This window comes from Rhinopithecus roxellana, chromosome 2, assembly GCF_007565055.1.
Source record: "Rhinopithecus roxellana isolate Shanxi Qingling chromosome 2, ASM756505v1, whole genome shotgun sequence".
NCBI lineage: Eukaryota > Metazoa > Chordata > Mammalia > Primates > Cercopithecidae > Rhinopithecus > Rhinopithecus roxellana.
In genome coordinates, this window is record NC_044550.1 from 37,559,231 (window position 1) to 37,572,748 (window position 13,518).

The 13,518-nt window shown below is 35.4% G+C and overlaps 1 protein-coding gene across 5 annotated transcripts in view; it reads right to left on the bottom strand.

Annotated features, from left to right (window-relative positions):
• The window catches only part of USO1 (USO1 vesicle transport factor), a 91,773-nt gene that overhangs the window by 37,655 nt on the left and 40,600 nt on the right, over positions 1–13,518 (bottom strand). For all 5 annotated transcript variants that reach the window (XM_010377117.2, XM_010377115.2, XM_010377116.2 and 2 more), the window contains 4 exons: positions 7,319–7,419; positions 6,931–7,033; positions 6,718–6,773; positions 3,376–3,496 (listed from right to left, as the gene is read on the bottom strand). In XM_010377117.2, coding sequence (XP_010375419.2) covers positions 3,376–3,496; positions 6,718–6,773; positions 6,931–7,033; positions 7,319–7,419 — 381 coding nt within the window. The remainder of the gene's footprint in view (positions 1–3,375; positions 3,497–6,717; positions 6,774–6,930; positions 7,034–7,318; positions 7,420–13,518) is intronic.

The following is a 13,518-nucleotide window of genomic DNA, read 5'->3' on the forward strand; positions in this document are numbered from 1 at the left end:
TCAACTGTCTGGGGCATTGGTGTCCCTAAACCTTAAGTTATTCAAGGGTCAACTATAGTTGGAATAATACATCATGTAGCTTTTTCAGACTGGTTTATTTTACTTAGCAATATGCCTTTATGCTTCCTTTATGTCCTTTCATGGTTTGATAACCCTTTTCTTTTCATTGCTAAATAACATTCCATTGCATGGATGTAGTACAGTTTATCTATCCATTCAATTCCTGAAGGACATCTTGGTTGCTTCCAAATCTCGGCAATTACGAACAAAGCTGTTGTAATATTAATGTGCAGGTTTTTGTGTGAATGTGTCTTAAACTAATTTGGGTAAATACCAAAGAGTGTGATTGTTGAGTCGTAAGACTGTTTAGCTTTGTGAGAAACCACTAAACTGTTTTCTAAAGTAGTTGTACCATTTTGCATTCCTATCAGCAACAAATGTGTTTTTGTTGTTCCACATCTTCACCATCATTTGGTGTTGTCAATGTTTTCTTTAGTTTTCCTCATTCTAAAAGGTATGTAGTGATATCTCATTGTTTTAATTTGCAGTTCCCTAGTGACATATAATGTTGAGCATCTTTTCATGTGGTCATTTGCCACGTGTGTATCTTTTTGGTGAGATGTCTGTTCAGTTCATTTGTCTATCTTTAAATGGGGTTATTGTTTTCTTATTTTTCAGTTTTAAGAGTTCTAAATATATTTTCGATACAAGTCCCTTTTCAAACATGTGTTTTGCAAATATTTTCTTCCAGTATGTGAAATGGCTTTTCATTCTCTCAACAGAATGTTTTGCAGGACACAAGTTTTCAACTTTAATGAAGTCTCATCTATCAATTTTTTTTCTATGGATCACACTTTTGGTATTGTATCTAAGAATCAATTGTTTCATTCACAAACCTAACATGCTATTTGCACTGGTTATTAATTAAATACTATATAAAACTACCAAAATATGTGTGAAAACAGTTATTTTTCTGAAAATTAAATTTAAGTCTTTGGCAAAACTCAATGAAAGGAAGTCACTAAAAATACAGCTGCTAAATTGGATAATATAATTCTAAAAGAAAGAAAAGTAATTTTAAAAACCCAGAAATATCCTGCAATCTATTTTAAAGAAATCAAAATGCAAATCCTACATGATGTATTATAGGTGTGATGTATGCAAGAAAGATGATGAAAAACTTTAATCAGCATACTCATATTCAAAGTAGTAGTTCTGGCCCTATTCCAAAAGATGAGTACATAAATATACACCTTTATTTTATTACATTTAACTTTAAAATGCTTAAGGTGTACATTTTAGATGCTTTTAAAGAATTCTTGATTTAACCAGACCTAATCTCTCCAGATTAGAGGCTTCCTTACCTCCTATTGATGAACCACGTGGCTCCTCATCTTATGAGGGAGGAACCACCCTATCTGCCTCTTAGGTAGGACCATAAATATCTATTAAATTATTGTCTGCATTAGGACCATCGGAAGGCTTTGAAGTAAAAAGTATGTCAAAAGCCCTCACTACAACTAGCAGGCCTTCTTTCCAGCATGCATCTTAGTGAACCCTAGAGCCTTAATGGCCACTGATCACTTACAATGAGCCACTGAGACTTATCTTAGCAATTAGGAAAACTTAGCAAATTCTACCTTTCCTTAAACCCCTATTTTCTTCAATTGCCTCCAAAAACGTACAACCCTCTGTTCATCTCCGCTTTCCCAGTTTTTCATTTTACAATAGATTGCATTTCCCCTCTCTTGTTTAATCTCCTTTCATATTCTTTCATGATGCCACTGCCAACTCTCAGATATTGGTTACTAAAACACGCTATAACCTCAATTATATCTTGAAATGCTCCTTTTCTTTAAAGAATCTGCTTTATCTTGCAATGTTCTCAAGTGAAAGTAATTCATGTTCTCAATCCCATGTACCTTAGAGTCAATATGTTGAATCTATGACCCTCCCAGTCCAGTGTAGTTTCGAGAGACCATAGTTCCTCTACTCTCATAAAATACTCCTGTTCCCTCGAGGCTTGGCTATATGGCTGTACCATCTCTTACTACTTCTCATCACAGATATGTAACAAATTCATAGTCACCATCCTTTGGTCACAGAAAACATCACTGGCATCTTGCTCAAAGTCTTCTTTCTCTAAGCTCTGCTGTCATACTTAATTTTAATTTCAACAGCAACCTAATACCTAGACCACTCAGTTTTTTTGCCTCATCTTTGGCAATAATCCTCTCTTACTAAAACCTTTTTTTGTGGCTCAAGTAATTTCAACACATTTTTTTCTGTGGCTTCCTTGAATCTCTCAGTCCATCAACCAGATGCCTTACTCCCTACTTTTAGAAACCCCCTTCTGTTTTTATTTCCTTCCCTATCTAGCTTAGATTATAGAGATCTTCATTTCTTCTACTCTACAGGAGTGGAATATACTCTGTTCTCTTGTCTCACTGTCTTTTCATAGCACCTTCCCAGAAAAGGCCCAACCCTGTGAAAAACTATGAGTTTTGTTTCTATATTTGCACCTAGGCAGCTGAGTGCTGCTAGGGGAGAAAATAAATTACATACTCAAGTAGTTCGTGCTGTTGTAAAATCATGGTGAATACCCTTAACGGGGCCCTTATCCCCTGCTTTTTCTTTTTTGAGGCAGAGTCTCATTCTGTTACCCAGGCTGGAGTGCAGCGGTATGATCTCAGCTCACTGAAATCTCCACCTCCCGGGTTCAAGTGATTCTTGTTTCTCAGCCTCCCAGGTACCTGGGATCACAGGTGTTTACCACCATGCCCAGCTAATTTTTGTATTTTTAGTAGAGATGAGGTTTTGCCATGTTGGCCTGACTGGTCATGAACTCCTGGCCTAAAGTGATCCACCCGCCTCGGCCTCCCAAAGTGCTGGCATTACAGGTGCGAGCCATCAAGCCCAGCTGGGGTCCATATCACTTTGAAAATCTTCCTAATTATAATAGTTAACTAGCTCTCCTATTCTCCAAAAGACTATTTCTAAACTTTCCCATTAATTGTCAATTGTGTCTTCCCTATTCACTCAGTATATAATTCTGCCTTCAACTCAACTCCCTATCACCAAATCTGCAAAAGGACGTGCATAATAATCTATAGCTTCAGAAAAATAGAAGAAATGTAGCAATGCAGTGTTTGAGGAGATATAGGTGAGATTTTCTAAATGAGGAAAGACGCCAACCTAGATTGCAAAAGCCTAACAAACATGAAACAGGACAAAGAGAAACTGATAGTCAACATGCTATAGTGAAAGAAAAAGAGTATAAATAAGAGTTCCCATCTCTCCCTCCAACTATACTCCCTATACCCTAACAATTTAGTGAGTACAAAAGGAATATCTTCAAATTTCTTCATACTATACCTCCATCACTATTCCCCTCCTCTGAAATAATGTCCAGTAGTCTCTCAAAAGCATTTTCAAAAGCAACAATTTTCTGGATTGCACCATTGCTTCTTGTTAGTGCCTGCAGTAGTAAGACGCCCTATACAGAAGAAAGAGAATGTTTAGTGTAGTACAACATTTATGAGACATTTTAAAATTACTTCAAAAATCACAGAATTTTAGAACTGGCAGGGATTTTGCAAGTCCAACTCCTTTATACATAAGGAAAACAAGAACAGAATAGTTAAGCAATTTGTCTACCTAAGGTTATAAATCTCAAAGAGACAGAGACTAGACTAGAATTCTCATCTAACAATTCCTAGGTCAGTTATCTTTCAACTTTACGATATAAATATGCTAGAATTCCTTTATATTCATTAACCACTACATAGCTTTCATTGCAGCTTAAGAGTTGAGTATGAAAGTATCTGTCTCAGGAATGTCACTGCACATGCTTCACAATAGTAACAATGAAAAACTTGCAATTCAATAATATAAATCAACGAACACCACCAAATTCTAGTAGAGAAAGTTCAGAAATTCTTGTAAATATCTGGCCTCCAAATCCCCAAAACTTGATTCTAAGTCAAAAGAAAAAAGGAAGACGAAAATTGATGCTTTACGAATGGCATGTCCAACACAAGACAATTCACAGCAGGCTTTGCCTCTGGCTTCCAGTTTTTCTCAGCTCCTGGTAAGCTGGATATAGTTTACATATTTTATAATCTCTTTATCATTCAAGAAAAACTCACTATTACCCATTTTTGCTTATTTTGGTATTAAGCAATTTATGAGCCCCTAAGTGTTAAATAATAGCATGATGGTAAAACAGACAAGAAATATTTTACGAAAAAAAGCACAGATATTATTGTAGAGGAAGAAGAATAGCAAATAGGTAATAAAAAAGTCCCACAGAGGCAAACCAGCTGTTGGCTATCAGTACTAAGTAGGTAAGTATTCATACAAGACAAAAAATGCCCATGACTTTATTGGGCTTATTCCACTCATTTTCTTGTCAACTTTCAACATTAATATGGGAGAAAAAGGTGAAAACAGTTATTTTTGGATGTCAAATTCTCCCACTTAATGCTGCCAATTTCAGTTTAACTACTAACAAAGAGAAGAAGAAATACAGTGGAGAAAACATTTAGGCTCTGAGTTAGATAAAGTGGGTTTAAAAACTAGTTGCCCAAACACTGCCTGTTCCCCAAAAACTATTGAAAAAAAAAAAAAAACAAAAAACTGCTTGCCCTACTGACTAGTTGTGCCAACTTTAAGAAAATTACATGAATTTATAGTATGCTCATGTAATATCTTTGTCACAGGTTTTTATAAAGACTCAAGGAGATAAAATAAGTTCTACAGAACCCATTAGCTTTCAAGGTCTTAGAATATTTTAGTTTCTTTTCTCTTTATCCTCTTGAATAGGTTTATTAAAATAAAAACATATGGGTTACAAAACATGTAAAAACCAATAATCTAAACATTACAACAAAAACAGAACTTAATCTGCGATCATAAAATTAATAAAAACCAATATAAATAGACACTTATTTCTCTGTCTCAAAAGTTGAGGAAAAAAGGTTAGGAGCAGAATAAAAAGGTAAAGAGTTAAAGGAAAACAGGAGATTTCAGAATTAATTCAGTTATTATTATTATTTTTTTAAGACAGAGTTTCTTTCTTGTTGCCCAGGCTGGAGTGCAATGGCACAGTCTCGACTCACTGCAACCTCTGCCTCCCAGGTTCAAGCGATTCTCCTGCCTCAGCCTCCCAAGTAGCTGGTATTACAGGTGCTCGCCACTTTGCCCAGTTAATTTTTTGTATGTTTAGTGAGACGGGATTTCACCATGTTGACCAGGCTGTTCTCAAACTCCTGACCTCAGGTGATCCACCCGTCTCGGCCTTCCAAAGTGCTGGGATTACAGGTGTGAGCCACCACGCCTGGCCTAATGCAGTTATTTTTAAAGAGCACTTTTATATCTGAAAAGGAAAATAAGTGGTAACGAAATTAAAAGATGTGGGGAGATGTAATTTATGATTTGCATGATATCCTCTTAAACTGCGGGACATGAAAAGAATAGAAGCTTTTAAAGATACACAATCAGATTTTAGTCAAGGAAAGATATCCCAAATTCCTAATAGATAGATAACTATTTAAATATGACAATTCTTAAAACATGACATTTAAATACTAAAGATTAAAAAATGTCCTTCTCGTAAGTTACATACTATATATTAAGTTCACTACCTATAATACTGAATCAATATACATATTAAAAAATTTTAAGTACAACAAATTTTAAAAACTGTATCCACAGACTAGGAGTTAAGAATGCTTCAGTTTTGTCTCTGCTTTGTCATTAACCAGTTACAAGGCTAAGAGCAATCCAAATGATATTTACTAAGACTTATGATGAAAAAGTCGTAGGGCTAATACCATAAATAAAAAGACGAGTAAGATATGGCTAACAAAGAACACTTAACTTCACTTGGTTCTGTGGGTCTTGGGCATTTCACTATAAATATGGAGACTTAATTAGCTTGATATGATCTCCTAGCTCCAGAATTTAATTTTTCTAATTGCTATTTTAAGTATCACAGAATTTTTATCAAGTTATAGGTAACAATAGAGAAAAATGCTTATGCAACAAAACATACAGCATCAATACAAAAATATTCAAACTTATATGCAAATATAAAATAAATCAGAATGGAAAATAAGTCCAGAGCAAATCATGCTCCATGATTAACAAGGCAAATCCTTAGAAATACACACTCAATCAAACAAGGGCGAGGATTCCAAATGTAATGCTTTGTTGGGTTTACACATACACAGTTCAATGTCTGGAGGTATCTCCTCTACTCTTTAGGAGGAAAAGGAAATTCTGGAGGTAGAGTTTGGTGTCAAATACAACCTTTCAACAGATAGTATAAGAAATCCTAAACTAATGAAAGAAAGAAATTTGAACGGCAAAATGGTTTGTCTAACCCAAAATACTGGATAGCCAGAAAGGAATGAAACAATGTGGCCTTGTATACAACTTTAAAAGGTCATTACTCCAGCCAGGCTCAGTGGCTCATGTCTGTAATCCCAGCATCTTGGGAGGCCGAGACGGGAGGACTGCTTGAGCCCAGAAATTCAAGACAAACCTGGGCAACATAGAGAGACCCCCATCTCTAATTTTGAATTAAAAAAAAAATTTTTTTTTAAAGTCATTACTCCAACTTTCTAACTCTAACTTCCTAAAACTCAACAACAAAGATATGCGAGAGAAAAAAAAGCCATATATTTTTGTATTTCTTTTTCAAATTTAACTTACATCATTACGTATAACTTCCCTGGAATCCGCTAGTAAGTCCATCAATCTTGAAACACCTAGAACATACAACCGTGTGAAAAATGCTGGCAGACCAAAAATACAAATAGTGACTCAAATTATTAACAATTTACTAACACACCATTTCAGTCCCTTTCTCTAGGAAATGATACTCATGTTTTAATCAAAATAATATAAAACAGGTAAGTCACTTACCCATAGGACTGACTAAAATAATTTGTTGCACCTGAGGCCCTAGTTGTTTTAAGAGAGAAGTAAGGAGCTTCACACCAGGCCAGCGGACATGGAAATCAAACTCCTGCAATATGAGAATTTAAAATATTTAACATCTATAATTCACATTTTCAAGAAAAACATCTTTTCCACTAATAGTAACTTGTACCAGAAATTACAAGTAAAACATGCAAGTTTAGCATACTTTAAGTGATTACATAGTTCTTGAAACATGCATGTGGATCTCTTGCTATAATACAATAAACTTCACTACCTTTAAAGATATATACATGTTATTTCCTCAATAACAACCAAAAGGCAACAAAAGCAGCTTATTAAGATGACAAAAACATCAAGGTTCCCTATTTACCTCCAATAAAGATAACAGAAGAGTGACATTTTCTTGCTGCTTAATGAAAATTTCTGTAAATTGGCTTCCCAAATCTTCACTCTGTCTTGTGGAATTTTCTTCTGTAATATTCAAAAATAAAGAATCTCAATTTAATAGTAGGTTATTTTAAAATATCTTTTCATTGAAGAGTTAAGCGTAAATGATAATTTTCCTGGTAAACAATTCAACACTGGAACAGTGTGGCTGGCAGCAATATCACAATTATTATGTAAAGCTATATCCTTAAAATAATGTTCAAATTCATTTAAATACATTTTATTGGTTAAATATTTAAATATGATATCTAAAAAAAGGATATTTAAATATTCATATTTTCTCAAGGGCATTTTTAGGTTACCCTTCTATTAGCGCATAAGGAAACAACTTGGGATAGAAATAGTCTATCTAGAATGTGGTAGTGGTTACACTTTTGTATACTTCTGCCCAAACTCAGACTACAATTTAGACTCAATTTTATTGTATATAAGTTTATCTCAAAACCCTTGTCCCCAAAATAATATTGAACATATAGTCCTTGCTGATTGTTAGTGTTACTGCGTTAAATAATTTAATTATGAAATTAAACCAATCTACTCCAGATTTCTCAGTATCTTTTGCATATATATAGCCTACAAAATTCTTTGGCAATAAAATCAGAATTTGACATCTAATTTCTTTCTTTCTTTTTTTTTTTTTGAGACGGAGTCTCGCTCTGCTGCCCAGGCTGGAGTGCAGTGGCCGGATCTCAGCTCACTGCAAGCTCCGCCTCCTGGGTTTATGCCATTCTCCTGCCTCAGCCTCCCGAGTAGCTGGGACTACAGGCGCCCGCCACCTCGCCCGGCTAGTTTTTTTTTTTTTTTATATGTTTTAGTAGAGACGGAGTTTCACCGTGTTAGCCAGGATGGTCTCGATCTCCTGACCTTGTGATCCGCCCGTCTCGGCCTCCCAAAGTGCTGGGATTACAGGCTTGAGCCACCGCGCCTGGCCTGACATCTAATTTCTTTGTTGTTTAAAGGATTTTACATTTGTCTTTAGTGTTTAAATGTCTTTTAATTAAAGTATTTGTTGTTTCAATGTACTACGTCAAAAAAAAAAAAAAAAGGATCACAAAAAATGAAAGCAACAACTGACAAAGCAAATTACTTAAGATCTGCCTGTATTATAAACTCAAATTAGAGATGCAAGCATACTACTTCCCATTCTCTCACTCACACCAGACACAGCTAATTAATCACAGCACTGGCTGAGCATCAGAATCCTTTTCCATATAGTACTCCAGTAAGTGACTATAAGCCAATGGAGCTGGCAGTCAAGATCAAACCCATTATCCCTCAGAAAGTTCTTTTCTAAATGTGAGGAAAAAAACCCAGCAGATGACAGGAAAAGCAACAATCCAAGATTGACAGTCATAATCCCATCTAATTGTTTATAGAGGAAAAAGAAGAGATCAAAAGTAGAAATGAAATGTTTTCCAATTGATTAATTACCTAAATATGCTGGGTTTATCCTTCAGAAACTCCAAGAAATATTTCTCAAAGAATTCACTGCTTTTGAGCCTGAAAACCATATTATTTAAACAACAACAACAACAACAACAACAAAATACTTTAGTTTTAAAAGGATTACTCTGGTTGCTATGCTGAGAACAGAATGTCACTGAGTAAGGAAAACAGGGAGACAGGTCAGGAAGCATTACCAAGATAAGAGTCACGTGAAGGTGGCTTAGACCTTAGACGTCATAATTTTTATTACAAGGGAATATGATTTGCTGACATGTTGCACAGAGGAGTGTGGAGAGTCAGGAAGAAAGAAAAGGAAGAGTGATTCCAAGCTTTTGGCCTAGAGAACTAGAAGGATAGGGTTGCCATTTACTGAGACTGGAAACACCATGGGAGAAGCAAGCTGGAAGTATACAGAGAATCAGAACTCTAGTTTTGGACATATAAAGTTTGAGATATCTTATAAAAATCCAAGTGGATATACCAAGTAAGAAGCTGGATAAATACTAACATAGGTATCAGTGGAGAAGTCTGTGTTGGATACACACATTAGAGTGGTAAACACACAAATGATATTTAAAGTCACAAGACTGGATGACAAAGTACAACTACAAAAACCTTACAGCTAACATCATACTTAATGGTGAAAGACTGAATGTTTTCCTCTTTAAGATCAGAAGGAGGCAAGAATGTCCAATCTCATCAATTCTAGTCAACATTGTAATGAAGATCCTAGTCAATGTCATAAGGCAGGAAAAAGAAAAGGCATATAGATTAGAAAAGAAGAAGTAAAACTGTCTTTATTTACAGATGACATGTTTGTCTATGAGGAAAGTATTATGGAATCTACAAAAGAGCTAATAGAACTAATAAGTAAGCTTAGCAAGTTGCAGGGTAAAAGGTCATACACAAAATTAATTGTATTTCTATTAATAGACACTAGTAATAACAATTAGAAATTAAAATTCAAAAAACAGTTCCACTTACAATAGCATCAACAAAAACATTTGACAATAGGTGTGTGCTACTTATACTCTGAAAACTCCAAAACACTGCTGAGAGAAATTAAAGAACAGGCCAAGCACAGTGGCTCCCACTTGTAATCCTAGAACTTTGGGAGGCTGAGGCAGAATTGCTTAAGCTCAGGAATTCAAGACCAGCCTGGGCAACATAGTGAGAACTTGTCTCTATAAAAAATAAAAATTTAGGCTGGCATGGTGGCACATGCCTGTAGTACCAGCTACTGGGGAGGCTGAGGTGGGAGGATCCCTTGAGCCCAGGAGTTTGAGGCTGCAGTGAGCTATGATTGTACCACTGCACTCTAGCCTGGGTGACAAAGTAAGACCCTGTCCCAAAAAAGGAGAAAAAAAAAATAAAGAAGACCTGCAAAAATAGAGATATACTGTGTTCTTGTACTAGAAGGGTACAATATTTTTGTATCAGTTTTTCACAAATTGATCTACAGTCAACAGAATCGCAATCAAATTCTCAGTTGGCCTTTTCTGTACAAATTCACAAGCTGATTCTAAAATTGGTATGCAGATGCAAAAAACCTAACAGTAAAAACAATTCTGAACAACAAAGTTGGAGGACTTAACACTACATAATTTCAAGATTTATTATACAGCTACAGTAATCAAGATGATGCCACGTACAGATCAATAGACGAGAACAGAAAGTCCAGAAATAAATCCATTAACTCAAAATGGATGATGGACCTAAGTGTGAAACTTGAAATTAACTACAGACCTAACTGTGTTATAAAACTTATTTTTTTATTTTTTATTTTTGAGATGGAGTCTCGCTCTGTCGCCCAGGCTGGAGTGCAGTGGTGCGATCTTGGCTCACTGCAAGCTCCTTCTCCCAGGTTCTGGCCATTCTCCTGCCTCAGCCTCCTGCGTAGCTGGGACTACAGGCACCCGCCACCACGCCCGGCTAATTTTTTGTATTTTTAGTAGAGATGGGGTTTCACCATGTTAGTCAGGATGGTCTCAATCTCCTGACCTTGCGATCTGCCCGCCTCGGCCTCCCAAAATGCTGGGATTACAGGCGTGAGCCACCGTGCCTGGCCAAGAGTTATAAAACTTTTAAAAGAAAACATAGGAGAAAATCTTAGTGACCTTAGATTTGGCAAGGATTTCATAAATAAGATACAAAAAGTCTGAATTATAAAAGGAAAAATTGACAAAATGGACCCAATCAAAATGTTATTTTTGCTATTCCAAAGAAAGAAATGTCACAAAGAAAAAAAATTTGTGAAATATATGTCACAAAGGACTTGAAAACAGAATACATAAAGAACGATTATAACTCAAGTGTAAGACAACCCAGTAAAAGGCAACAGATCTAAATAAAACACTTCACCAAAGAAGAAAGATATATGGATGACAAAAAAAAAAAAAAATTCACATACGTTGTTCGATATCTACATTCATTAAGAAATTACAAATTAAAACTACAATGAGAGGCCACTACACATATATTAGAACAGTTAAAATTTTAAAAAGTTAATCACGCCAAATGTTGGAGAGTATATGGAAGAATTGAGACACAACCACTATGGGAGGAAATGTAAAATGGTACAAATACTTTGAAAAATGTTTTAGCAGCTTTATATAGTCAAACATAAACCTACTATATCACTTAGCCATTCTCTTCTGAAGAGCAAGAAAAACATATTCACACATGAATAGTAAGTAAATGTTTATAGCATTCATAAACAGAACATAAAAAGATTAAATTACAAAATAAAATATTTGGTAAAAATAGACCCAATCAAAATTTGATAACCAGAAACTGGAAACAATCCATATGCTAATAAGGATGATACAACAAAATTCTACTCAGCAATAAAAAAAGAATGAACTACTGATAAACAACATGGAATAAATTCAAAATAATTACGCTGAGTGAAAGAAACCAGATGTCCCCCCACAACCAAAAAGAGAATATACTGTATCATCTCACTTACATAAAATCCTCGAAAAATACCTGTACAGACTAATCAGCAGTGACAGAAAGCAGATTGTGACTGAAAGGGGGCCAAAAGGAGAAGCTGTGGATTACAAACAACTTTTGGATGGGTTCACTATTTTGGTGGTGGTGACGTTGATGGTTCCATGAGTTTATACATACATCAAAAGTAATCAAATTATTTACATGTTTGTTAGTGTACATTAATTAGATGTCAATAAAGCTGTATGTGTGTTGGGGGGTATCTAAGTAAAGATATTGAGTGAATATTAGAATATACAATGATGAACTTCAGTGGAGAGGTCTGGGTTGGACATACACATTTGAGTGGCAAGCATATAAATTACATTTGAAGTTACAAGCCTAGATGAAATCAACAAGGGAGGGAAGAGGGAAGGGAAGAAATCTGTGCCTTGTGGCATTCCAATGTTAAGAGGTTGGGGAAATGAGGAGGAAAACTGCGAAGGAGACAAAGAGTAACCAATGAAAAAGGAAGAAAGTCAGGAGACTTTGGAGACTGACAAACAAATGAAGAAAGTATTCAATGAGAAAGAAGTGACTGACTGTCAAATACTAATGATAGGTAGAATCCCCTCTGAACTTAACTTCAAGAAATGGAAGTACATTACTAACACAGGTAGAGGTAATTTCCATTCATTTACAAAATGACTAGGGTTGAGTAGTTAAATACTTTCCTGAGTAGCAGTACCGTATAATGGAAGAAGCTCACAAAGATTTTTGAGTAAGACCAGTTAAACTCACATTCAACCACTTAATAGCCACGTTACTTTGGGCAAGTAGCCTAACTCCGTCAAGTCTCGGTTTCCTTATTTGTAAAATGGAGAAAACGTCTTCACATGGGGTTTTCTGTGAGGATTTAGAATAAGTAAAACATCTAGCATAGGGCTTGGTAAATAATGTGCTCAATAAATAGAAGCATCGTCATCATCACCATCGTCAAAATCATCATCCCCAAGACAGGATTTCTCAACCTTGGCACTACTGACATTTCTGGCCAGGTAAGCCTTTGTTGTACGACCTCCCCATGCAGTTTAAGATGTTTAGCACTGTCTCTGGCCTTACCCACTAGACGCAGTAGCACTCTCTTACTTCCTCTTAGTGTGACAATGAAAAATGTCTCCAGACATTGCCAAATATACTAGGAGTGGAGTGGGGTAAAGGAGAGTAAATTGCCCTCACTTGAGAACAATGGTCCTAAGATTTACAACATAAGCTCTATATGTATTACTAAATTTTCAAGTGAAACAGAACCTAACAGTCTTCCTTTGATGATTCAGAATTTTGGATTCTTACAAGGTTACCATTAATAAGTATTATCACCAAGATGCAAAAGATAAAAGAAAAAGATATCCTGTATTTCCAGAAAGTTGTCTGTGAATAAGTCTTGATATTTTACCTTATAGTTTTCTGTTTCTCATAAAAGTTATATGCAACCTATCAAAAAAAGTAACTGAGTTTATGATTGGACTCTAAATAAAAGTAAACCGATTGTATTTTAATTAAAGTTTTATTTTTTAGGTTAGTGGTGGCTTCAGAAGAATTACATTAGGAAGCAGTCACTATTTCCACTTCAGGAAAATAGGTAGAGAGGATAAAAGGATAAAAACGCAACAAAACAAAACCACCAAAAGTACACTTGAAAGCTATCATGTTACTACATAAGCACAGATATATTGAGGGTATTGA